The sequence below is a fragment of the Diceros bicornis genome, chromosome 18 (genome assembly GCF_020826845.1).
Source record: "Diceros bicornis minor isolate mBicDic1 chromosome 18, mDicBic1.mat.cur, whole genome shotgun sequence".
Taxonomy (NCBI): domain Eukaryota; kingdom Metazoa; phylum Chordata; class Mammalia; order Perissodactyla; family Rhinocerotidae; genus Diceros; species Diceros bicornis.
In genome coordinates, this window is record NC_080757.1 from 28,656,040 (window position 1) to 28,682,785 (window position 26,746).

At 37.1% G+C, this 26,746-nt stretch overlaps 1 protein-coding gene and 1 non-coding gene across 16 annotated transcripts in view; both read left to right on the top strand.

The window, feature by feature from the left end:
- Positions 1-3,360: 3,360 nt before the first annotated feature.
- The window catches only part of TRIM37 (tripartite motif containing 37), a 153,765-nt gene continuing 130,379 nt past the window's right edge, over positions 3,361-26,746 (top strand). For 3 of the 15 annotated variants that reach the window (XM_058560527.1, XM_058560539.1, XM_058560528.1), the window contains exons 1-9: positions 3,368-3,826; positions 4,096-4,233; positions 5,529-5,630; positions 13,223-13,263; positions 15,070-15,186; positions 18,486-18,573; positions 20,255-20,377; positions 21,804-21,927; positions 23,037-23,104. In XM_058560527.1, coding sequence (XP_058416510.1) covers positions 3,806-3,826; positions 4,096-4,233; positions 5,529-5,630; positions 13,223-13,263; positions 15,070-15,186; positions 18,486-18,573; positions 20,255-20,377; positions 21,804-21,927; positions 23,037-23,104 — 822 coding nt within the window. In that variant the 5' untranslated portion in view covers positions 3,368-3,805. The other 12 variants (XM_058560523.1, XM_058560537.1, XM_058560526.1 and 9 more) reach the window with 11 other exon arrangements.
- On the top strand, positions 18,143-18,245 carry LOC131418029 (U6 spliceosomal RNA). The gene has a single exon (XR_009222825.1). It is a non-coding gene; the product is annotated as a U6 spliceosomal RNA (small nuclear RNA).

Sequence of the window (26,746 nt, forward strand, 5' to 3'; positions counted from 1 at the left end):
GATTTGACAAGCTTTGCTTCAGTGCACACCCAGGATCTAAACCTGCGAACCCCGGGCGGCAAAGCAGAGTGCTCGCACCTAACCGCTGCGCCACCGGGCTGGCCCCTCCCTCTTGTATTTCAATACTACCTTTGTTCTCTTTCAGCCTATATTACTATAGTTGTTCATTCTATATGAAAAGTAAGAAACTGAAATCAGAGGAGCACTGGCTATTGCTACTTGCCAGTTTGTGTGTGTGTGTGTGCGTGTATGTGAATTTCCCTATTTATTTTTAAATAACTATGGGCAATAAGGTAATTGTTCAAAGTAGGGACAGATCTTGATACAAAGATGTTAATCAGAGTTATCTATAATAGAAATACACATACATATCCAGCTACTGGTATCTAAATAGGAAAGGAAATCATGTGTATCTATACAATAAGAGGTCAAGTTGCCAATAAATTATTACTGTTAATGTTCTGGGAAATGCTGAAGCTATGCTAAATGGGAGAGAAGAGAAGCACATCTTGCAGTTTTATAGTTAAGATTGGGCTTTGGAGTCATACCTGAGATGTAAATAGCAGGTTTTCAAATCTGGCTATGTGACCTTGAGCAAATCACTTAACTTCTATGTGTCAGGATGGTTGGAAGCACAATGAGATGGTAAAGTGGTTGGGTCTGATATTTAGTAATCCTTCAATAAATGGTTTTTCCATATATGTAATAAAAATAAGGCATTGAAAAGACTAGGAAAAATGCATCAAATGTTAGTTCTGCAGGTTAGAGAATTACACTTTCATATAATTAAAAAAATTTCTGTTGTGAGCATGTAGTTGTCCATTAAAAAACTTATAATAGCTGACAGACACGGTTGGGAGAGTAGCTTCAGTTAAAATTGTCCTGTCTAATTTAAGAACAGAAAGCTCCCCTTTTTTAAATTACAGAGAAATAAGTCACACCTTAGTAACAGATATTAATTTTCTTCAGTATTCAGGCAATTAATATTAAGGAAGTTTCTGTTGGGGGATGGCCCTGGGATATGATATTGATTGGTGGGATTGAAAAATGATAGTATCATGAGGTCATAACAAGTTCCTGGTGTTCAAGTGGTTTTGCTTTCACTTGGGAAAAATACTAGACTGTACTGTTTTTCCTTCCTTCTCAGCTATCTTCGAAATGTTGGTTCTTCCCCTCATCTCCCTTAAAATTGTTCTCTATGCACTTCTTTATATATTCATTTGTTTCCCAAGCTTCATTTATTGTCTCTTTGTGGATAATTCCCAAATATAACTCTTGCACTAGATCTACATCCATATTTCCAATGAAAACCTTTACTTGAGTATTCAAATTGAACACGTCAAAAATACTTACTGATTTCGTTATTGGCCACTATTCTGGTTAGTTGATAAAATCTATAATTTTGTCTCTGGAATGTTCATAGTTTCCAACCTCCACTTCATTCTTACTACCCTAATTTAGACCTTTTATTTCCCATCTGGATAATTGTTTTCTCTTATGTGACTATAGTGTTTTTATGTTTTTAGTTGTAAGTAATAAAAATTAATTTTAATTAAGTTGTTTTAATGCAACTTTAATTTTAAGAAATTTAAAAATACAAGTGTGCCTATTCTCCAGAAGTAATCTGCAGTTTCTTCAGATGTTTCTACATGTATACAAATTAAATTTTTTTTCATTACAAAAATAGGCTGATACCACACATTGTACTGCAGCTGCACTTGGTTTTTTCATTTTAAATATATTTTGGATATCTTCATGTCACAAATCTGCCATTCTTTTGAACAGCTGTAATCCAATATATGGGTGTCCCATAATTTTTACTAGTACTTTATTGATAGGCTTTAAGCTGCATAATAGACAAGTTAGGAGATTTGTCTGGGGCAGGGGCAGTAATGGGGGGAGGGCAGTAAGGTCAGCCTTTAAGGAATTCTGATGGAGCAGATTACAGGCTTCCCAACTCCACAGTGTGTAGTTTAGCATCCTGCCAACTAACTTCTTTTTTGCTTAAGTTAGCCAGAATCTGACTTTGTGCTTGCAACCAATGACTAGCTGTACAGGTTTTCTAATTTTTCAGTTATAAACTATTGTAATAAATCCTGAAACGTTTTTGGGTTCTTGGGCAAATATATCTATTTGTACAAGAACCTATTGTAATATTTATCATATATATTTTAATTTGTCTTATTCTTTTCTACTATACTGGGTTGCAAAGACCATTTCTCATTACTCTTTGAATCTCAAGTAGTGTTCTATAAATTTTTTTGAGGTAAAATTCACATAACATAAAAATTAACCATTTAACATTATTAAAGTGTACAATTGAGGGCATTTTAGTACAAATGGTGTTGTGCTACCATCACCTCAATGTTGTTCCAAGACCATGAATAATTGTTGGTGAACGAATTTTTCCGTCACAGATTAATCTTCCTAATTTATATCTTTGTCCATGGCTCACATAGTTTAAAAAAATTGTTGTTATCCACTACTTATAAGAAAGTCCAAATGCCTTGATACCAAGAACTTCTTTCTAGATTGTTGATTCTCTACATGTGCACTTTAGGTTGGGTTAAGTATAGTAGGTATTTGCAACAAACCAGAATGGAAAAATTAAGTTCAAATTAAGAATTTGATGTACGTCCTTTATCTCACACCTTCAATTCCTGCAATCGTTAAACATCTCTTATGCTAGAGAATTGTAGAAAGCAGACGCCAATAGAAGAAAGTTGAAGACAGCTGATAACCCTTGTGCACTTTCCATAGTTCCAGAGTAACAGCTCACCTCAAGCGGCAAGAAATGCAGGGCTGGGGTGGGGTGGGGTGTGGTATCGGTCTGATGTCTACACAGTCTGCGGTCTTTTCCTCCCACCCCGAAATGAGAAGCCCCACCGGTCTAAGCTTCATGATCTGGAGCTTTGCTTGCGTAGGTGGGGCGGAAGTCTTAAAAACCTGAGAATCTGGGCTTCCTCCCCGAGAACGAACTACCAGCCGAGAATCCTTTGCACCATGGTTTCTCAAAGCGCGGGCCACAGAGTGGTTGTTGAAAACGTGGATTGCATGGAGCCCCACCCTAGAATCACCGAGTCCGAATACCCAAGGGTGTGGCTCCGGAGTCGGCGTTCTCCACTAGCACACCAGGTGCCTCCGGTCATTGGCGCGCAAAACTTTGAGACGGGTGGAGCGCTGCCCCTCCCCCGAGGGGGGCGGGGCGAAGCGAAGCGCTAAGCTCCTGGCCGCCTGCGCTAGCCTGGGGCCGAAGGCACGCAACCCTGCGGCAGCGAGCCGCCAAATCTCGTCTGCGCACCCGCAACGCGGGAACTAGGGGTCCGCCCCGCCGCTGCACTCCCCTAACGCAGCGTCCTGCGCGCATGCGCGCCGCGCCTTCCCTAGCCGCCGCGGCTCCAGCTGCCCTGGTTACCGTTGGTGTTTGCGAACTCCCTGCACCGCCGTCTTCGCTGGAGACCAGCGCCGCCCGGCTGTAGCAGCGGTTCGATACCCCGCGTCACGTGGGCCGAGACTCCCTCGCGGTCGCTGGCGGGCGGCTGAGCCGGGAGGAAGGAGCTGCGGCCACAGCTCGCCCTCCCACTGCGCCCTGTGGCGGGCTCGCGAATAAAAATGGCGAAGGGGGGGTAGCTGGCGCCGAACCCGAAGCGATGGGGCGCGCAGGTGGGACAGTCGTCGGAGCACCCTGACGTGGGCGCCGGGCTGTTCTCCGCGGCGATTTGTCCCGGCGACCTCGGGCCGGCGCCTTCTAGGTCAGTCTACGGACTCCGCGGGTCGCCAAGGGCCCCGCCGAGAGCCGGAGGCAATGGATGAACAGAGCGTGGAGGTGAGGGGGCTTGAGGTGGGTGGTGGTTAGTCTACCCCCCGCCCCCCCCGCTAAGCGTTCTTTATTTCTTTATCCGGGGCGCTTTGCCCTAGTCCTCCCTCTGGTAGGGCACCCCACCCTGCCGCTGTGGAGAGGGCCTCCCCCCGTGCGAAGGACACAGCGCTTATTTGCAGCCTTCCAGGTGCCTTGTGCTCTGGCCGTTCCCGCAGTCAGATGGTTCGTATCCTGGCCTTTTCTGGATGTCTTGGCACCGGTATTCATCCCCACAGGGTTTTTGCAAAGTACAGCGTGTGCAGAGCAAAACTGCGAATTCATCAGATGGACGTGCCCTGCGACTCGCCACCAGTTCTTGCGAGTTTACGCGCGGATCCACATCTTCCGAATGGACAAATCATTCCCGCCCAGCGGTACATTTTGCAGCCCTTCCTAGATTGAATGAAGATATACTCTTACTATCCTATTTGACTGTAGTTTTCCGGAAAAACCTATTATTTTTATATCTGACTCTTGTAAGCTGTGATTTCGAATGGTTGGGATATTTACATTAAGGCTAGCAACATAAAAAAGATTGTTTATTAGACTCAATTATATAATAATTGTCAAATTTTGATCCTTCCAAGTACTAAATCTTTGCTTCTCAGTAAGGGGCAACTATGTTACTGGGCACTCCACTTGGAACTAGTTAACCCAGTGGTCGTATTGGCCACCCCCCCACGTCTGCATGTCACAGGTTCTTTCTGGTCCTGCAGAGTCATGATGAGACTCATGAGTAATTTTTTCCTTAATTCCTCGTGTGAAAGTATCATAAAGGTTTTGTAACCTTACCTTGGTTTTGGGAGAGTTTAATTCTCCTGGAATGGAGTCAAAATGAATGTGAGTACTGTAAAAACAAACATAAAATATATAATAACCTGTATTTAATTGTATCTGTTTTCTTGTCAGTTACTTCCTAAATTGATTCATCTAAGGCTTGCAAAGATAATACTGCTTTTTCTATTTATGTAATTTTTTTTCTTCCCAGAGCGTTCATAGAGCTACCACCAAAACTCAATAGGGGCAGAATCTCAGGCTCAAATAAATAGCTAGTTGGTTTCAGCATCAGGGCAGAAATTTGGATTTCTGGATTCTGAATTAGTTTTTCTCGTGATCAAAGCACACTGCTATTAGGATATGTATCTTTTTAAACCTTTTTTTTTAAGTTATAAAAGCAGTCCATCCTCTTGGGGAAAGTGCAGAAAACAGTAGAAAGTTCATATTGTTCATTCAATTATATAGTTTTTTTTTCTTACTGTTATACATCATAAGCATTTTTCTGTATCATTAAATAATTCAAAAAATATTTCTAGTGATTATCATAATCTGTATTAACTGCCATAGTTTAATTAGTATTTGGATATTTGGGCTAATAGCCAGATTCTTGCCATTATAATTAATGCTTCAGTGAAAATATTTGTGCATAAGTCTATGTTTGCGTTTCATATCTTTTCCTTAGAATAGAATCATTGAAAGCTTAGAAAAAAGGAAGCACCTTTTCCAGGAGACGTTCTCAGGTACCCTGGACCTTGACTAACCAAGTCCTGATATGGTATAAAGTTATCAGCCCAAAATAAATGTAAATATTGAGTGAATTATTTTAAGCATGCCTTTTACTCTTCATGCAGTAGCCTAATGTGGTGGACTTTACATCTTTTACTATTTTCAGAGCATTGCTGAGGTTTTCCGATGTTTCATTTGTATGGAGAAATTGCGGGATGCACGCCTGTGTCCTCATTGCTCCAAGCTTTGTTGTTTCAGCTGTATCAGGGTAAGTTGTATTTCTTTTTACGTGCATTTAGTATATATAGGATATATCGTAAAAAGTAACCTTTTCCTTTATCTTTTTTGTATTTTACATTTTGGACCCTTTTTAAAAATATCTTAAATGAGGGGCCGGCCCAGTGGTGCAGCGGTTATGTGCGCGGGCTCCGCTTTGGCGGCCCAGGGTTCACAGGTTCGGATCTCGGGCACGCACCAATGCACCAGTTGTCAAGCCATGCTGTGGAGGTGTCCCATATAAAGTAGAGGAAGTTACTTTAGGATGTTAGCCCAGGGCCAGTCTTTCCCAGAAAAAAAAGGAGAATTGGCATCGGATGTTAGCTCAGGGCTGATCTTCCTCACACACACAAAAAAATCTTAAATGAATATTCCTTAAGACCGTCGATGTATATTGTTTAGTACAGGGAGATGAATAATCATCAAATGATAACTGCCATGAAATGTCTGGAAATCAAAGCCCAGTGTAATTTAGTATATTTACGTTAAGTCACTGCACATTTAACAAGTAGTTATGAAGTGCTTGCCTGCATTGTGTTTGTGGTTGAGGGATGTTAAGATATGTGAGAAAGTGTTTGCCCTGAAGGAGCTTAAATCTAAGTGAGAGGATGGACTTTGAGTTTATGTTGAAGAATGTGTAGTGTCATAAAGAGGCGCTAACATGGGCCGGCCCCGTGGCTTAGCGGTTAAGTGCGTGCGCTCTGCTGCTGGCGGCCCGGGTTCGGATCCCGGGCACACACCGACGCACCGCTTCTCCGGCCATGCTGAGGCCGCGTCCCACATACAGCAACTAGAAGGATGTGCAACTATGGCATACAACTATTTACTGGGGCTTTGGGGGAAAAAATAAATAAATAAAATTACAAAACTTATAAAAAAAAAAAAAGAGGCGCTAACAAAGTGCTATGAGACTCAGAGGAGGGAAAGTTTAGACTTGTTTGATGGGTGGAATGGAGAAAAAGCTAGTAATAGGTTCAAAGGCAAAGAATAAAATCATATAATCTTATAGTAGTTACAGAAGACTTTAGAGATGAGTATAATCCAGTGGCTTTAAAAATTGAATATAGGTGAACCTCTCAAACAAAATTATGAGGAAGCCTAAGATGTAAAACAGAAGAACTTATTTTGGTTGTGTGTGCGGATTCAATAGCGCATCTGCAGACCGCAGTTGAAAACTGCCCTCCCTGCATTACTCTTAGTAGATTATTTCCTTTACTGAGAAAATCAAAGCCATCTAACATCTCTTCACCTCAAAATCTCTGGTTCCTTATTCCTGCCTAAGGAAGAGAAATATCCCTTTGACAAGAGTAGTATCTGTAACGCTTAAATCATTTGCGTCCAGTCACACAGCTAGCAAATTTGGAGCTGGATTTGAATCCAGGAAGCCTGGCTCTAGAGCCTGTGTTCTTTGCCACTACACCATGTGCAGAAGACCTAGGTTACATACCATGCTGGTTCTCCGACTCATAAACTGAGAGACTCAATCTTTCTTAGCCTTGTTTCCTCAGCTGTAGAATGTGGATAACCAGACCTGCCTCAGAGGATGGTTGTGGCATTAAATGAGATAAGCTAAAAAGTGATTTAGAAACTATGAAGTACTATCCACTTGTAATGTTTTATATTATTCTGTTGTTAAAATACGCGTATCAAGATTTATGTTTTATAAATGGTGAAATTGAAGCTAGAGAAATTAAGTAATTGGCCTCTATCACTGTAGTTAATTAAGTGGTAGAGGCTGGATCTGGACTTCGCTCTTTTGATGAAGGTCTAGTATACATATGACCCCTGGTTATTACTTTCTACCTCATTGATTCTTCATTTCTTCACTGTTACTTCTTCCTCCTCCTGCTCCTTAAAGGTATGTATTAAATATTGCTGCTGGCATTCTCTACTCTGAGGTTTCTGGGAAATTTTCATCTACTTTGGAAAATTTGATTTACTCTTGAAGGTTTAACTATTATCTCTGTTTATGGCTCCTAAATCTGTTACTTCAGCATTGAACTATAAATGTCTTACCTGATTGTCCTTCTAGCATCTTGAACTTTGTTCCAGGTCATATTCTTCCTATTATTTTCTCAAATTGACTCTTTTTGACTTTTTTCTTTTTATTCTGTTCTGCCAGTTGCTCAAACTTGAAACCTCTTACACCAATGATTTTTAAGTCCTGTCAGTTATTATCTTTTAGTGTCTCTTATATCTGTCCTACCTTTTCATTCCTATTATTACCATCCTAATAGAGAAATATAGTCATTTATTACCTCATGCTTAGATTTTTATAGTTACCTCCTAACTGATCTCTCTGTATTGAATCTTTTCTTATCTCTAGTCCATTTTGTATTCTGCTGCCATATTGATGTTTTCCAGCAATATCATTTTTTTTCCTCCCAGAAGTCTCAGAGATTTATTGCCTGAAGGATAAGGTCTAAGATCATTAGCCTTACATTCAGACCATTGGATCATCTGGTTCTAACCATTTTTTTCTAGGGTTGTCTTGGTTCCTGAATGCACCATTCAGTCATTTGTTCATTCAGCAAATACTAATTGCATGCTTATTACAGCTAGGCATTGACTTCTCAGGGAGTTGACTTACTAGTTGGGTTATGGACAAAAAAGTAAATAGATATGTTAGTTACCAATAAGTGCTGTGAAGAAAGACAAAACTGAATAATGGTATAGAGTGGGGACTTTGAGGAGGGCATGGGCAGGTCAGTAGCTATTTTAGATAGGGTAGTCTGGGAAGATCTCTCTGAGGAGATGATATTTGAGCAGAGACCAGACTGAAATGTGGGAGTGATGTGAATATCTAGGGGAAGAAAATCCCAGGCAGAGAAGTCGGAAGAGGCAAAGGCCCTGAGAAAGAAATATGGTTAGTGTATTGAGAAATAGCGAAGAAACTAGTGTGGCTGGAGCAGAGTGAACAGAGGGAGAGAGGGAAAGGAGATGAGTTTGGAGTCGTAGCTAGGGGCCTTGGTAAAGACTTTGGATTTTATTTTAAGTGTGATGGTAGCCATTGAAAGCTTTTGAGTGATATGAAGTAATTAATGTTTTAAAAGCTATCACTCTGGCTACCGTGTGGAAAGTAGACTAGGCAGGTAGGAGAGGAAGTGAGAAGACCAATTAGCATGTGCTTTATTAGTGAAAGATGACTGGTGCTTTAGACTAGAATGGTAACAGTGGAGGTAGTGAGAAATAGGGTAGTTCTGAATATGTTTTGAAGGTAGAACCAGTGGATTTGGCTACAGATGGGAAAAGTTACAGATGTGAGAAAAGTTTTTTACAGCATCTGGATGAATGAAGGATTTTTCATTATTCTGAGGTAGGAAAAACTTGGGGAGGAGCAGGTTTTGGTAGGCTATAGATGTAAAAATTTTGTTTTAAAATATATCAAGTTTGAAATGTTCATTATACATCTAATTGGAGATGTTGGTATTGGAAATATGAATCTGGAATTGGGGAAGGGGACATTAGAGAGATTGAATTATTAGTATATAGATAGTATTTAAAGCCAGGGGACTAGATGAGATCACATTACCTGCTTAGAAGGATATTTTTAGGTCTGAACTCTGAGGCCCTCAACATTTAGAGGTCAGGAGGAGGAGGATTCAGCAAAGGAGAACAAGAAGGAGCCGTGGGTGAGGCATCACAGAATTCAAGTGAAAAACGTGTTTCAAAGTGTAGTTTAGCTGTGTCATGGTTCTGGCCTGGGAATTGACCATTGGATTTGAGAATGTATGCAGGTCATTGGTGACCTTGATGAGTAGTTTCAATAGGGACAAAAAGTTGATGGCAGAGGGTGGGAGGAGAAGGAGACAGCAAGCATAAAAAAATTCTTACAGAATTTTGTTGTAAAGGGAAGAAATAAGGCAGTTAAGAAGGGTATTGAGTCAACTTTTTTTTTTTTAGGAGAAGTTTTATATCTTGCTGGGCCTGAACCAGTAGAGAGAGAATAGTTAATATGCTGGAGAGAGAAGGGATAATTATAGGAGCAAAAGTCCTTGAGAACTGAGTACTCTACCCCACCAAATTGTAATATTGTTCATTTGAATACCTTCCTTTCTCTTCCATCCCATCTCTTTTCATTTGACCATGGAAATTTAATTATTTTTGACAGTTCAGATTGAATAAAACAAAGTTCCAGACTCGTGAATAGACGTGTTCAGAGTCTCCTAGTAGTTGGTGACAGACCAAGACTGGAAGTAAATTTTTAAATCAGGAAATGTGAGTCCTCCAACTTCGTTCTTTTTTGTTTGTTTGTTTTAATTGAGATATAGTTGACATATAATATTGTATTAGTTTTAGGTATACATGTTCATTTTCAAAATAGTTTTGGCTATTTGGGGTCCCTTGAGATTCCATTTGAATTTTAGAATGAGTTTTTCTACTTCTGTAAAAAGCACCACTGGGATATTGATGGAAATTGTATGGCTTCTGTAGGTTGCTTTGGGTGGTATTGTCATGTTAAGAATGTTAAATCTTCTAAATATGAACACAGTATGTCTTGCCATTTATTTAGGAATTCTTCAGTTTCTTTCAGCAGTGTTTTGTAATTTTCCAGGTACAAATCTTTCAACTTCTTGGTTAAATTTATTTCTAGGTATTTTACTCTTTTTTGATGCTATTGTAAATGTATTGTTTTCTTAATTTCCTCTTTGGATTCTTCCTTGCTAGAGTATAGAAATGCAAGTGTTTTTTGTGTTGTTGATTTTGTATCCTGCAACTTTGGTGAATTTGTTTGTTAGCTTTAACGGTTTTTTTGTGGAATCTTTAGAGTTTTCTACATGTAAGATCCTGTCATTACAAACTAATAATTTATCATCGCAAACTACTAATTTTACTTCTTTTCCAATTTGGATGCTTTTTACTTCTTTTTATTGCTGAATTGCTCCAGCTAGAATTTTCAGTATTATGTTGACTGAAAGTGGTGAAAGCGGGCATCCTTGTTTTTTTCCTAAGCTTTAAGGGAAAAGTTTTCAGTCTTTAACCATTGAGTATGATGTTCGCTGTGATTTTCATATATGGATGTTTATCAAGTTGAGGAGTTCCCTTCTATTCCTATTTCTGGAGTGTTTTTATCATGAAAGGATATTGGATTTTGTCAAATGCCTTTTCTATGTCCACTGAGATGATCATATGGTTTTTTCATGTGATTTTATTAATATGATGTATTATAATGAATGATTTTTGTATGTTGAACTATTCTTGCGTTCCAGGAATAAATCCCACTTGGTCATGGCGTATAATCTTTCAAATATACTATTGAATTGGGTTTCCTAGGTTTTTGCTGAGGATTTCCCTAGTACAGTTTTGCAGAGTAGGTATGTTGATTCTCTTGTTGCATATGAGGAAACTTGAGTTCAGTCACTTGTCTAGTATCACGTAGTCAGTAAGTACTGGAGCTAGGAATCAGACTCAGGTCTGAATACTGTCTAAAGCTTATGATTCTTCCGTTTTAATGAATGAGAGAAATTCTTAAATTGAATGTGGAGGAATTGCTATAAAGATGTTCCTTTAATATTACTTGCGCATTACTATTGTATCACTGGTTCTTTGGTTTTGGTTTGGGAGAAATGTTGTTTTTCCCAAAGTATTAAGATTGCATATTTATTTTGTGATTAAGTTAGATTATGGAATACAAGATCAAAATGCCACAGATATTCAGGGAAAGGAAAGGTCACTGGCCTGGGATAGGCAGGAAAGTTTTATGGACATAATCAGTGGACATTCCCATGGAACAGGATGTGGAGGGAGGGACTGTATAAAAATAAGTACACAAATATGATGCCAAGAGTGGTATATACTGCAGCAATAAGCCTGTTTTTGACTGGAAGGGAGGGGCATATTTAAATATATGGACTGGTCAGTCCCTATCATGGTTCTAACTTTTATAGAGCTTGTAGTCTAGCAGGGCAGGGGAGACCAACATATAAGTCAGGGTAATGAAGTGTTAGAAACATGATGAAGAGGGAGTAATAGGTTGCTGTGGTAGAGCATGGCAGTGGTATCTAAAATAGTCTGTAGAGCGTCAGGGAAAGCTTTCTGGAGGAAGTGACGTAAACTGAAATCTAAAGGATGAGTAGGAATAACTCTGTTGAAGAGAACTGTTGAAGAATATTCTGGGTAGGGGCTGGCCCCATGACCTAGTGGTTAAATTGGTGCCCTCCACTTTGACAGCCTGGGTTTGGTTCCCAGGCATGGGCCTACACCACTTGTCAGTGGCCGAGCTGTGGCAGTGACCCACGTACAAAATAGAGGAAGATTGGCACAGATGTTTGCTCAGGGTGAATCTTCCTCAACCAAAAAGAGGAGAATTGACAACAGATGTTAGCTCAGGGCAGCTCTTCCTCAGCAAAAAAAAAAAAAAAAAAGAATCTTCTGGGTAGAGAGAAGAAACGTATTTAAAAACTTCCTTGCTGGGTCCCCTAGAGTGAGAGAGAAGATGAGGCTAGAGAGGTGTGAGCTGAGACCACCCCTGAAAGGGTACTATACTTGAGCAGAGCATTGTTTCAGGGGAAGAAACCTGATTCAAATCTTGTTTTTGCCGAGGGACCAAAGAAATAATGTTCAGGGTTATTAAGATTGGAGGAATCTTGTTCCATCTATTTTCTTTTTCTTCCAACTTTATTTTCTTTGCTGTGAAGTACTTTTTTCCCTATTATCTTTAATATTTTATTGTCCTTTTAAGGTTTCCTTGGGAATTTTATTTCTGAGCTAATTATTTGACTTTAGGTAAAAGCACATGTTCTTTTATAGAAGTAGACAGGGATAAACAGAAATAACAGATTATGAAAGTACATTGGTATAGGATTATATAGTTAGGTATTTACCTCTGAACCTATTTCCCAGACAAAACATAAAATATTTAACCATTGAGCTATCATTTTTGAAAAGGTATTCAGAAAATCTTAGCATCTTTGTATATGGTGTAAAACTGCTCCCTATCCAGTAATAACTAAAATGATTAAATTAATAGAATTTGAGGTTTAGAAGAGACATTATTCTCTTGTAAAACCTTTTTGTAATTATGAGGAAACCAAATTATATAGATGTTTAAATTACTGAGCTGTAGAAGTCTTTTAAGACATAAAAAATTTTGCTGTATTTCTTGTTCATATTTAGGTCTAATTTGTATACCCATAATGTATATACTTCAAAATTAGTTTGCTTTTCTAAAAAGGAATTTAGTAGTATCTTAAAATTCCTGGGAGATTTTATGGTAGGTTAGTTAGAAGTAAATCATCACTGTGGTTTATTTTTGGGAGTGGCGGTGACAGTATGACTATTATTTTGTGAAGATTATCCATATCTTCCCTGTGAGATCCAGACAGTCCTAGGATCACTTTCTCTCCTATGAGAGAATAGCTTCTTGACAACTGTTTTGGGGTGAGTGCTGTGCCTTTGAAAGTTTGTCCTTGTCACGATGATAATGAGAGGGAGACAATAGATTGCCTGCCATAAGTATCTCTATAATTAATGCAGGCACTAGAGAGTTAAACTCATTAAATTTGGTATATAAATATTCAGTACGTACAAATTAAAGTAATGGTCTTTCTACAATCAAAAGCTAATTTTTCTTTGCCTCCTTAGCGCTGGCTCACAGAGCAGAGAGCTCAATGTCCTCATTGCCGGTAAGTGTTTTGCTATGATTATTTGTGAATTTGGAAAATAGTAAGGTGTAGGTCAGAGTGCCCTGCAATTGCAGAGTTCTTTCTGCAATCTGCCATATTTCTCCTCTTTGAATACAGTTGAAAAGAAAATAAGCAATCTGTCGAGATAAAGAAATACAGACTAATATACCTGACTTAGAATTTTGTAGAATGCATTACGTTGTTTACCTTCTTATAGAAAATCATTGTGTAACTTCTTAACTTTTATAATTAAAAAAAAAATTTTAAAGGTTTCTAGTTTAAAAAATCCAAATAGTATAGATAAATATAAAATAAAAAGGCTTCTGCTTATGATATGCCCCACCTAATCTTTTCATGAAATAACACTTTCAGAAGAAGTTGTCAGGTTTGGTATCTATTCCTCTAGACATTTTTCTGTGTATATACGGATATGTAAACATAAAAATTTTTTCTTAAAACGCACAAATGATATAATACTATTTTGCTATTTGCCTTTTTTTTTCCTCCCCAAAGCCCCAGTACATAGTTGTGTATCCTAGTTGTAAGTCTTTCTAGTTGTACTATGTGAGCTGCTGCCACAGCATGGCAGCTGATAGATAGGTGGTGTGGTTCCACCACCAGGAAGTGAACCTGGGCCGATGAAGCCATGAGTGCCAAACTTGAGCCATTAGGTCATCAGGACCAGCTTGCTGTTTGCTTTTTTTCATGTAAATATGAAAAAATTTGGTACCTTCCTTGATGGTATGTACACACACATCATTTTAAAAAAATGTTTGAATAATAATCCATTATATGACTGTACGTTGATTTATTTATGCTTACATTGAGACATTTAGGTTGTTTCCAATTTGGTTATTTCAAATAATGGTGCCAGATTACATTGAAGGAAAAGTTTTTACCATTTTACATTCGTAATAATAGTTATGAAAGTGCCTTTTCCTCACATTCTTTCCAACACTGGATATTACCAATCTTTCATTTTTTTGTCATTCTGCCAGGTGAAAAATGGTATCTCATTTTTAATATGCTTTTTGAAAATGATTGAAACAATATCTTTTGAAACATTCTTAGCCATTTATATTTCTTTTTTTCTTAAATTACCTCTGCATATCTTTTGCCCATTTTTCTTCATGTAATGTTCACTTTTTTCATATCAACTTTCAAGAAGACCAGCGCTATCAAATAGAACTTTCTGTAATGAAGGAAATAATCTATAGCTTTGCTGTCCAATTTGGTAGCCACTAGCTACGTGTGGTGATTAAGCACTTGAAATTTACCTAGTTGTGACTGTGTAATGAAATGTTATTTTTATTTAATTTTAATTAATTTTAATTTTAAATAGTCACGTATGGCTAGTGGCTATCATTTTGGAGAGTACAGCTTTAGACTAAGGAATTGAAAATTCTTTCTGTAATCTGATTGTCAATATTTCTTTGTTCAGTTTTTTTTGGTAAATGATACATTAATGTAAAAAAGTTGCTAAGCATACTTTTCATTGTGTCTTTATTATTTTAATAGTAATATGGTATGAATATGATTGTGAGCTTTACTTTGAGGAATTTGTTTATTTTATTTTTTTCTTGATTGATAACTTCTTTTTTTCCCAGCTTTTCTGAGGTATAATTGACAAGTAAAATTGTAAGATAAAAGTGTATGGTGTGATAATTTGATGTATGTACACATTGTAAAAGGAGTCCCCCCATTAAGTTAAACACATTCTTCACCTCACATATGTACCTTTGGAATGTGTTTTAGAAAATAATCTCAAATTCCTGAATTACAATATATGTATATATTTTTTTCCAGTGCTCCACTCCAGCTACGAGAACTAGTAAACTGTCGTTGGGCGGAAGAAGTAACACAGCAGCTTGATACTCTTCAACTCTGCAGTCTCACCAAACATGAAGAAAATGAAAAGGACAAGTATGTCCTCATTTCTTTGTTCAAATATTTCCTAGATTTTTGCCATATGTTATTTTTTTTTAAATAATTTTATTTATTTATTTTTTTCCCCCAAAGCCCCAGTAGATAGTTGTATGTCGTAGCTGCACATCCTTCTAGTTGCTGTATGTGGGACGCGGCCTCAGCATGGCCGGAGAAGCGGTGCGTCGGTGCGCGCCCGGGATCCGAACCCGGGCCGCCAGCAGCGGAGCGCGTACACTTAACCGCTAAGCCACTGGGCCGGCCCACCATATGTTATTTTAATGACACTATTGAAAGTTTCCTTTTAGTTTCATAGGTGAACACTTAGGTATTTTTCCTCTGGTGTGATATGGGTATTGCTGTTTGGAAAGACCCTTCTCACTCTTGATTGGATTCTTTTATTAGAACCTCTCATAAAAGGAGTGGAACTGCCACAGTTTGCTAATCTGCTAATCTCTCTTCTTTGCCTCTTGGTGCCTGGCCACCCCCTTAGATTTGCTGAAGGTACATATAGGCCATTGATTAAGAACTGTTCTGGTAAAGTTCCTATGTTGTAAAAGCTGTATTTTAAATTTGGTAGTTTGGAAATCATGCTAAGTGAGCTTCCAGACAGAATCTAATATGCTGTTTCTTCATATTTTTATTAATTTCCTGTTTGATACTCAGATTACCTACAGGTGAGAAATACAAAATGTAGACCTATTTAGATATTTTCTCTAACTCAACATACTTAATCAAAAAGCTTTTTAAAAAATGCAACAGTGTGTCTCCTTTATAGGCAAGAGAGAACTTAAATTAAAAAAAATTTTGGGCCGGCCCCAGGGCTTATTGGTTAAGTGCGCGCTCTCCGCTACTGGCAGCCCAGGTTCGGATCCCGGGCGCGCACCGACGCACCGCTTCTCCGGCCATGCTGAGGCCGCATCCCACATACAGCAACTAGAAGGATGTGCAACTATGACATACAACTATCTACTGGGGCTTTGGGGAAAAACAGGAGGAGGATTGGCAATAGATGTTAGCTCAGGGCTGATCTTCCTCACACACACAAAAAAATTTTAGTTGTAAAATACACATAACATAAAATTTACTATCTTAAGCATTTTTAAGTGTACAGTTCAGTAGTGTTAAGTATATACATATTGTACAGTCAATCTCCAGAACTTTTTCATCTTGCATATCTGATGCTCTCTACTTGTTAAACAATAACTCCCCATTTCCCCTCCCACCAGCTCCTGGCAACCACCGTTTTACTTTCCGTTTCTATGAGTTTGACTAGTCTAGATACTCATAAGTGAAATTGCACAGTATTTCTTTTTGTGACTGTCTGCCTTCACTTTCCATAACGTCCTCAAAGTTCATCCATGTTGTAGCATATGTCAGAATTTCCTTCTGTTTTAAAGCTGATTAATAGTCCATCATGTGTATGTATCACATTTTATGTATCCATTTTTCTGTTGATGAACATTTGGATTAGTCAGTCCACTTGAATAATGCTACTGTGAACATGGATGTTCATCCCTTTTAGACCTTACTTTCAATTTTTTTGGATATATACCCGGAAGTGGTATTGCTGGGTTTTATGATAATTCTGTTTTTAATATTTTGAGGAACCTCCATGCTGTTTTCCATGGCAGTTGTATCATTTTACATTCCCGCCAGCAATGTACACGAGTTCCAATTTCTCTACATCCTTGCCAACACTTGTTGTTTTCTGTTTTTTTTTGATGACTGCCATCCTAATGGATGTGAGGTAATATCTCATTGTGGTTTTGATTTGCATTTACTTGATGAGAAGGATGTTGAGTGTCTTTTCATATGCTTGTTGGCCATTTGTATATCTTCGGAGAAATGTCTCAAGTCCTTTGCCTATATTTTAATCGAATTTTTTGTGTTTTGTGGTTTTTTTGTTGTTAAGTTGTAGGAGTTCTTTATATATTTTGGATATTGACTCTTTATCAGTACAGGATTTGCGTAGGTAGCCCTTTCAGCTCTGTTGATGTCTTTTGATGTACAGAAGTTTTAAATTTTGACGTCCAGTTCATCTATTTTCACTATTGTTGCGTCTGCTTTTGGTGTCTTATTTAAGAAAACATTGCCAAATCCAGTATCATGAAGCTTTTCCTCTGTGTTTTATTTTGAGAGTTTTATAGTTTTACGTCTTATGTTTAAGTCTTTGATCCATTTTAAGTTAATTTTTGTATATGGTGTAAGCTGAAGGTATTTGTCTGCTAGGGCTGCTGTAACAATACCACGCAGAGGTGGCTTAAACAGGAATGTATTTTTTCATGGTTTTAGAGGCTGGAAGTCCAAGGGCAAGGTATTGTCAGGGTTGCTTTTTGATGAGGCCTCTCTCCTTGACTTGGATACAGTCCCTTCTCGCTTTGTCTTCACATGGCTTTTTCTCTGTGTGTGCACACTCTTGGCATCTCGTTTTCTTCTTGTAAGGACACCAGTCCGGTTGGGTTCAGGCTCTACCCTTATGACTTCATTTAACTTGCATTACCTCTTTAAAGGCCCTATCTCCAAAAACAGTTACATTAGGGCTTCAACATAGGAGTTTATTGGGGTCACAATTCAGTTCGTAATCAGATCCAACTTTATTCTTCTGCATGTGGATATCTAGTTTAAGGGAAAACTTATAAAAATTGAGTTGTTCACTTCTTATGAAGATCTAGTATTACATTGTGCAGTTAATCACATGTGCAATTAATCACGTGTGTCTTGATTATCGTTAGCATTGGCCACATGTAGGGAAAGTATTTGCTCATGCATACGTGATCCAGTAGGTATAGGCACATAATCTGATTTGCCCAAAATGTAGTAGTAGGATAGAATTTATCATCTATAATGATGCTAGGAAATGATGTTATATTTGTACTTTATTTAGAAACTAATCTGCATTTTTTTTGTGATTGTAAAGTCCTTATAGGTTAATGAAAATAATACTTAAAAAAAGACACTTTGGCAGCACGTGTACTAAAATTGGAACAATACAGAGAAGATTAGCATGACCCCTGTGCAAGGATGACGTGCAAATTTGTGAAGCATTCCATACTTTTATAAACCAATGTTACTTCAATAAAATAAATGAATAAATAAATTTTAAAAATTGTGTCACATGGAATTCTTTAGCTTATTTCATAGAAGCGATGGAATACATTTTATATTGTGTTTCCTGAGATCTAATAGTTTAAAATTGACTGACCTCTTCGCTCAAACTTAGGAATTTGTTGACATAATTCTGTTCAAATTAAATTAAACTTGAATTTATAACTATATTTTCTTTTCATAATATATAGATGTGAAAATCACCATGAAAAACTTAGTGTATTTTGCTGGACTTGTAAGAAGTGTATCTGCCATCAGTGTGCACTTTGGGGAGGAATGGTGAGCAGAACAAATACAGTCTGTTACTTCTAGTTAGAGACTAGAAAATACTGAAATACTTATTTGATGTAGCTAGAAAGTAATGTCATTTTATTCTGTTTATCAAATGAAAATTAAATGTATCTGGATTATAGCAGAAAGTATTGTACTTTTGTTATTCCAGAAAAACTTCTTTTATGGGAAATTTTGATGTGTGATGTGTACCCCTTACATAAATATTTTATTTCAGTGGAAAACCTATAAAACGTATGTTCATTTGCAAATCTTTTGTTGTAGGAGCAAGGTCTTTTCTTTCATTAAATGTCGGTTGATCTGATTTCCTGGCAAAGATTTGCACTTTTGGTTTCTTTAAAATGGAACAACTTTAGACATTTGTGAAACAATATGAATGCAAACATCTAGATTTTATGATTTATTTCTTTTACTTTTTATTTTCTTTTTTCCAATCTAATTCAAAAGTAGTTTTTTAAGGTAACCTACCTTTATCAAGTTTAAAACATTCAAGTTAGTTTTCCTAGAAACAGCTTTTCATTTTAAAGTTGTGTTCTATTGTTTAATTAATATTTGTTTAAATTATATACTTACAGTAGTAAGTACAATTAGCATAAGTAGGTTTGAGAATAAACACAATAGAGTCTTGTTGGGGAAAGTTTAGTCATACTGGGAGCAGAAGTGAGTAGATGTCTAGAGTTGCCTGTTAGCAGTGAGACTTGATCATTGTTCGGGCATCAGTCAGCATGTTTTAGGGAGAGAATGGCAGGCAAGTTGCTTGAGTAGAGCTCAATTCAGAGAGCTTTCTGTTAGAATTTGAATACTAATGTGCCAACTAGAAAAATTGTTTCTCCAATTTATTTACTTAAATAAATGGGTTTTGTAAGAAACAATGGAAATATGCATTTCCTTGCTTTAAGTGGACATGTAAAAATTCACATCTTTTTTCTCTTAGAAACCATGGCTGGATGCCTTGGTTGAACAAGACAGTTCTAGTAAGAACTTATCTGTTATAGGAAGTTTCTTATAATAGGAATTTAAGTTCTACTTACCAAACAAGAGAGTTATATATTATAATACTAAAATCGGGTAGAAAATTGATTATATGTTGTTAGCTCCAAAAAAATTGTTCTTTACTACAACTGGATTTGTGAGGCTGATTTGTATGGGCCATCTGTCTCCACAGTGACACTCCGTGGCATGAGAATGGGTTCATTGCTTTTGCTAATAGTGTACATGGGCCTTTTCCTCAAATATCTTTCTAATTTATTCACTTGTGCTAGAGACTGGGGGGTTCAGTGATGAATAAGACTGATATCAAACAGCTAGTTTTGTGCTTAATTGCTGTTTAATAGATATTAGGCTGATTCAAAGGATTAGGATTCAAAGGATGAGTAGAAATTAAGAGGTGGAGAGTTTGGGGAGGGAGGATGAAGGAGAATAATTTCTGAATAAGGAGGAGTTACTTTTGCAAAAGCCTGGTGGGAAGAAGTTTGAGGACATGAAAGAAGGCTAGTGCTGACCAAGAGAAAAGTGGCAGATAAGGTTGTGCCGGATGGTTTGGGCCACGGTTAAGAATTTGGGGTCTTTCTAATTAGTGAAGATTTCTAGATTAAGTATTAATAAAGGAATGTAAATATAGATGAGGTATATGAGAATGTTCTAAAACTACTCTTATTAATTTAAATAGCATGGTGGACATACCTTTAAACCTTTGGCAGAAATTTATGAGCAGCATGTTACTAAAGTGAATGAAGAGGTAGCTAAACTTCGTCGGCGTCTCATGGAACTGATCAGCTTAGTTCAAGAAGTGGTAAGACTACTACTAAAAGATCATTATCCTTTTTGTAGTCTATAATACATAATATGTATTTTTTATAGTGTCAATCAGATATTGAAATCAAGATTTGAAAATTTGATAAGATATATTTATAGTCATTCTCATGCTCTTCACACTAGCTGAGGAATTTGCATCCAAACCCCTGACCTGTTCCACCATTGAAGCCAGAGAATTGCCTCTCCTTATGAAATAGAGAGTCAATTAATGAGCTAAATAAGCCTATTTGTTACAGAGTCAGTAATTGACTCCTAAACAGTCAGTATGGACTTGTACAAAGTCATTAAGTTACTCATTCTTTGGACCTCCATCTTTTGGGAGAGTTTGTGCTACCAAGGAGTGAACTATTTCTGATGCCCTGAATTAGAACTCCGCAGAATTGAAAGGGTAATATTTAACACTACTCTTCAGATACTGTATGGGTCAAACAGCTTTGGTGAGCTGTTTACCGCTTGTAATATTATTTATGTGGGAAAATGTGATAAGCTTCAAACATTTAAGTACTAAATATACTTTTGGAATATATTTTGTTTAAAGTTGCCAGAATGACAGTTGTTATTGAGGTTTGTGGACCATTCCTAACTTAAGATGTTGTCTTTATTTTACCCCTTCAGTAATCAAGATTCAAATCATCATTTATAACATTCTTTATACAGAAAGTAGTATTTTTGAGTTGCGTGTATGCTACCTACAAGGTCATTTTGGAATATAAACAGTTGGTTGGCTTCTATTTGGCCTTCATCTAACTACCTTTTTTCTATTATTTTATGTTGGCAACATTATAATTAGGTCATTAAAGAGGGTGTTCTAGGTTGAGATTCTCACTGCTTACATTTATAATAATAGTAAATATAGGAAAGAGTAGTTTTTATTTTTGGTGGTATTGCTATTACAAAATCTATATGTACTTTGTGATCTTTGAAAACCCTATTTTTTTCTGTTTAGTTCTGAAAAAAATAAAAAACTTTAGAGTAGATATGGTTTTTAAAAATTTCCATTAGTTCCCGAGTTTTAACAATGTAAACTGGCTTTAGTAAATTTTCTTATTTTCGAATAATGGTTTCCTATCAGAGTTATGATTGGGGCTTTGAGTGTGTGTTTTTTATGTTACCTAAATCAATTTTTTGTAATTCTATGTCTTTCTGTTTGTTAAAATATCATGTACTTTATTATGCTTTAATTATTTATTTTTAAGGAATTTTTTCCTGATTCAGTTCGTTGCACAATTTTTTAAAGCCATGAGTTTTCTGTGATACATGAACAATGAAAAAGTATTATTGGCTTAGTTTTTAATGTGGAAATCAACTACCTTTAAAAATAATTGCAGTGATTGCATTATTGTCAGTTTGCTTCTGTTTTAAAAATGCTGTAATCAAAATTTTTTTACCTGTTTATCTTCCAGGAGAGAAATGTAGAAGCTGTAAGAAATGCAAAAGATGAGCGTGTTCGGGAAATTAGGAATGCAGTGGAGATGATGATTGCGCGGTTAGACACACAGCTAAAGAATAAGCTTATAACACTGATGGGTAAGTGTTTTTCTGTGCTGCTGGGGTACATGGTGCTTTGAACCTCAAGGCTAGTGAGTTGTTATAGGCTAGGAAAAGATTGGTTTCACAAATAAAAAAAAGTTTCACCTATTAAATGTCCCTCTGTGTCAAATAACATTACTGAAATTGATACAACTTCTGCTAACCTCATGAGATATGCTTCCAGTTCTTCAGACCTTTGTGATTTACAAAGAAAATGGTCTGATTTGGCCGGCTTGCCTGTCTTGTCTTTTCTTTTTTTTAAACATGTGAAGCAGTTCTCTCTTCCTTTTCTGTAATAATAATTTCTCTAATAGTAATTCCTTTACCCCTGTGTGTTTTCAGCCTCTTGAGACTATTTTCCTCTCTGAGCATTCTTTTTTACAGGTTATTCTTTTTTTTTTTTTTTTTGTGAGGAAGATCAGCCCTGAGCTAACATCCGTGGCCAATCCTCCTCTTTTTTTTCTGAAGAAGACTGGCTCTGGGCTAACATCCATGCCCAACTTCCTCTACTTTATATGGGACATCGCCACAGCATGGCTTCATAAGCGGTGCGTCTGTGCGCACCCAGGATCCGAACCTGTGAACCCCGGGCCGCCTAAGCGGAGTACGCTTGCACCACTGGGCCGGCCCCTTTTACAGGTTATTCTTATGTTCAAAGAACATACTTGTTGCTGACATTTAACATAAACTTCTGGCCCACTTACTACATTTGTCTTTTTAAGCCACAGTTAAATTTTGGGGAGGAATTATTTCAGAATAGTTGACTGAGAAAAAATTTACTTTTCTAGATCTTTATATTCCTTTTAGAGGAAGCAGTAACATTAATTTCATTACAAAGTATACCGTCATTATATATTTCTTAGGTGAATTTGATAGACCTAAATTGCATTTGTCTTAAACTATAGTCAGGGTTCTGAAATCCTCATGTCAAAGTTACTACAATAGATTCAACCTCTTAAAGCTCTGGGAAAATGTTTTAGGGTAGCTGTAATGAAGCAATTTTCCTTACTTGAAATAGATTCCTTGTTGAATATATTCACTGAAAGTTATTTTCATTCATAAACCAGTAATGAGCCTGAATGTTGGTGTTTGCTATTTTTAAATAGGTCAGAAGACATCTCTAACACAAGAAACAGAGCTGTTGGAATCCTTACTTCAGGAGGTGGAGCACCAGGTGATGAAATATTAAATGTAATGAAATAAAATGTTTTTCTTTTTTTGTCCGTATGCTTTAAAAGTTTTTCACAGAGATAATATAAGATCAAAAGATCTGGGGATCTCTGTGCTATACTAGGGATTTTTATGAAATAGCAATCAGCTGATTCTTTCACATTTTCTCCATCATATTTGGAAACTAGTTGAAACTATTAAGATTTATTCTATTTTGTAAGAAAGGTATTGTTTTTACTGGGAATAATCCATAGGAATCTGTAAACCTATAAAAGATTAAAATCTTCTGCCATTGTGACTTAAATGGTGACTTTGAGATAGAACAAGTGCCAGTTACTTGTATATAGTGATTCTTATGCTAAAATTAACATTTTTATTTATTAAGGAAATTTTTATTGAGTACCAAATAGATAGCAGACACCGTTTTACATGTTTGGAATACAGCCTTTTCTCATAGAGTTTTTAATTTAGATTGGGGGTAGATGGGGATGAAGTACATAGTGAATGAATAAATAAAATGTGTAGTCTCACATAAATATTTGATATCTTCATCTGTCTTAAATTTGGTTTTTGGAATTCTTGAATTCCTTTCTGTGCCTAATACACAGCTGTCTCCTGAGATTTTTCTCTTAAGTTATCATCTTGGGGATTCTCTTCACCTCTTTCTTGGACTGAGTTTCATGTTTCCTGATTCCCTATGGCTTCCACTCTCTTGGTTTACTTGTTTGTTTTGGTATCACTCTTCCTCCTGTAGCTTTCCTGAAAGGGTAGTCAGAATAAATTTTTCAAGAGTGCATGTCTGAAAATATGTTTAATCTTTACACTTCATTGACGATTTGGCTGGTAGGATTCAGTACATATGTTTATTTAAATACTCTTGTTTTTCTCTTCAGTACTTCCATTCATAATTGTGCATGTTGTTCCACTAGTCCAGAGACTTTATCTCCTCCAGAGAATAAACTAGCAGCAAATTTAAACCAGCTATGGTGGAGTAGGGTAGGAATCTGGGGATCTGTGTGCTTTTTTTTCCTTAATGGCTTTATTAAAGAATAATTGACAAAAAATAATATTCTGCGTGTGTTTAAAGTGTATAATTTGGTAAGTTTTGACAAATGTATACACCTGTGAAACCATCACAGGTCAAGATAGGGAACATGCATTATCTCCCAAAGTTTCTCTGTCCCTCTGTAAATTCTCCTGCTTCTCTCCACACTTCTGTCTCTGGGCAACCCCCTATCTGCTTTCTGTCATTATTGATAAGTTTGTATTTTCTAGAGTTTTATATAATTAGAATCATATGTGTTATGTTCTTGTTTTAAGTCTGACTTCTTTTAGCATAATTACTTTGCAATTTGTTCGTCTGTCGATAGTTCTTTTCTTTTTAATTGCTGAGTAGTATTCCATTGTATGTATACACCATAATTTGTTTTTCCGTTCAACTGTTCATGGTCATTTGGGTTGCTTCTTGTATTTGGCTTTTACAGATAAAGCTGCAATGAACATTCAGGTACAAATCTATCCATGGACCTATATTTCTTCTTTTGGGTCCACCTAAGATAGAATGGCTCGGTCAAATGTTAGATGTATGATTAACTTTTTAGTAACTGGCAACTGTTTTCTGAAATGATTGTACCATTTTATATTTCCATCAGTAGTCGATGAGAGTACCATCTTCTCCACATTCTTGCCAACACATGATATAGTCAATCTTTTGAATTTTAGCTAGTCTCCATAAGAATGTATAATATTTCATTATGGTTTTTAATTTGCATTTGCCTCATAGCTAATAATGTTAAGCATCCTTTCTTGAACTTATTTGCCATCCGTATATCTTCTCTGTTTAGGTGTCTGTTCAGATCTTTTGCTGGTAATTTTATTCACCTGTTTTCTTGTTGAATTTTGAGAATCCTTTATATAAAGAACTAGCTATAAGGCCTTTACTAGATATATGCCTTGCAAAGATTTTCTTTAAGTCTGTGGCTTGTCTTTTCATTCTCTTAACTGTCTTTCGAAGAGAACTTTTTAATTTTGATGAAGTGTAACTTATCAATTTTTCATTTTGGTGTCGTAGCTAAGAAATCTTTACCTAACCCATGATCACAAAGATTTTCTCCTATGTTTTCTCCCAAAAGTTTTGTAGTTTTTTTTTTTTTAATTGAGGTAACATTGGTTTATAACATTGTATAAAGTTCAGGTGTACATCATTATATTTCAGTTTCTGTGTAGATTACATCGTGTTCACCACTTGAAGACTAATTACTATCCGTCACCATGCACATGTGCCTAATCACCCTTCTGCCCTCCTCTCTCCTCACTCCCTCCCCACTTCCTCTCTGGTAACCACCAATCCAATCTCTGTCTCTGTGTGTTTGTTTGTTGTTATTGTTATCTTCTGTTTATGAGTGAGATCATATGGACTTTCTCCCTCTGACTTATTTCACTTAGCATAATACCCTCAAGGTCCATCTGTGTCACGAATGGCAATATTTCATCTTCTTTTATGGCTGAGTAGTATTCCATTGTGTATATATACCACATCTTCTTTATCCATTCGTCCCTTGATGGGCACCTCGGTTGCTTCCAAGTCTTGGCTATTGTAATAATGCTGCAGTGAACATAGGGGTGCATATATCTTTACGCATTTCTGTTTTCATGTTCTCTGGATAAATATCCAGTGGTGGAATAGCTGGGTCCTGTGGTAGTTCTATTCTTAATTTTTTGAAGACTCTGCATACTGTTTCCATAGTGGCTGCACCAGTTTGCACTCCCACGAACAGTGTATGAGAGTTCCCTTCTCTCCACATCCTCTCCAACACTTGTTATTTCTTGTCTTGTTAATTATAGCCATTCTGACAGGCGTGTGGTTGTAGGTTTTATATTTAGGTCTGTGGTCCATTTTGAGTTATTTTTGTATGTGTGGTATGGATCCACAGCGTTTTTGTTTTTGTTTGTTTTCATATATGGTTCTCTTGTTGTTCCAGAACCTTTTTTTTTTTTTTTTGTGAGGAAGATGGGCCCTGAGCTAACATCTGCCAATCCTCTTCTGTTTGCTGAGGAAGACTGGCCCTGGGCTAACATCCGTGCCCATCTTCCTCCACGTTATGGACGCCGCCACAACATGGCTTGACAAGCGGTGCGTCGGGTGCGCACCTGGGATCTGAACCGGCGAACCCCGGGCCGCCGCAGTGGAGCGCGCTCACTTAATTGCTTACGCCACTGGGCCGGCCCCCAGAACCATTTGTTGAAGACCAGCATTTCTTCACTGAATTGCCTTTGCATCTTTTTAAAAAATTTGTTGTCTACATATACATTGGTCTATTTCTGGAGTCTATTCTGTTCCATTGATTTATTTATTTTTATGTCAATATAGTCGTGCTGCGTAATGACGTTTTGGTGAATGACAGACTACATATACAATGGTGGTCCCATATGATTATAATGGAGCTGAAAAGTTCCTGTTGCCTGGTGATTTAGTCATCGTAATGTTATAATGCAATGCATTACTCACGTGTTTGTGGTGATGCTGGTGTAAACAAACCCACCACTGTGCTGCCAGCTGTATAAAAGCATAGCACACATAATTATGTACAGTACATAATACTTTTTTTTTTTTTTGTGAGGAAGATCAGCCCTGAGCTAACATCCA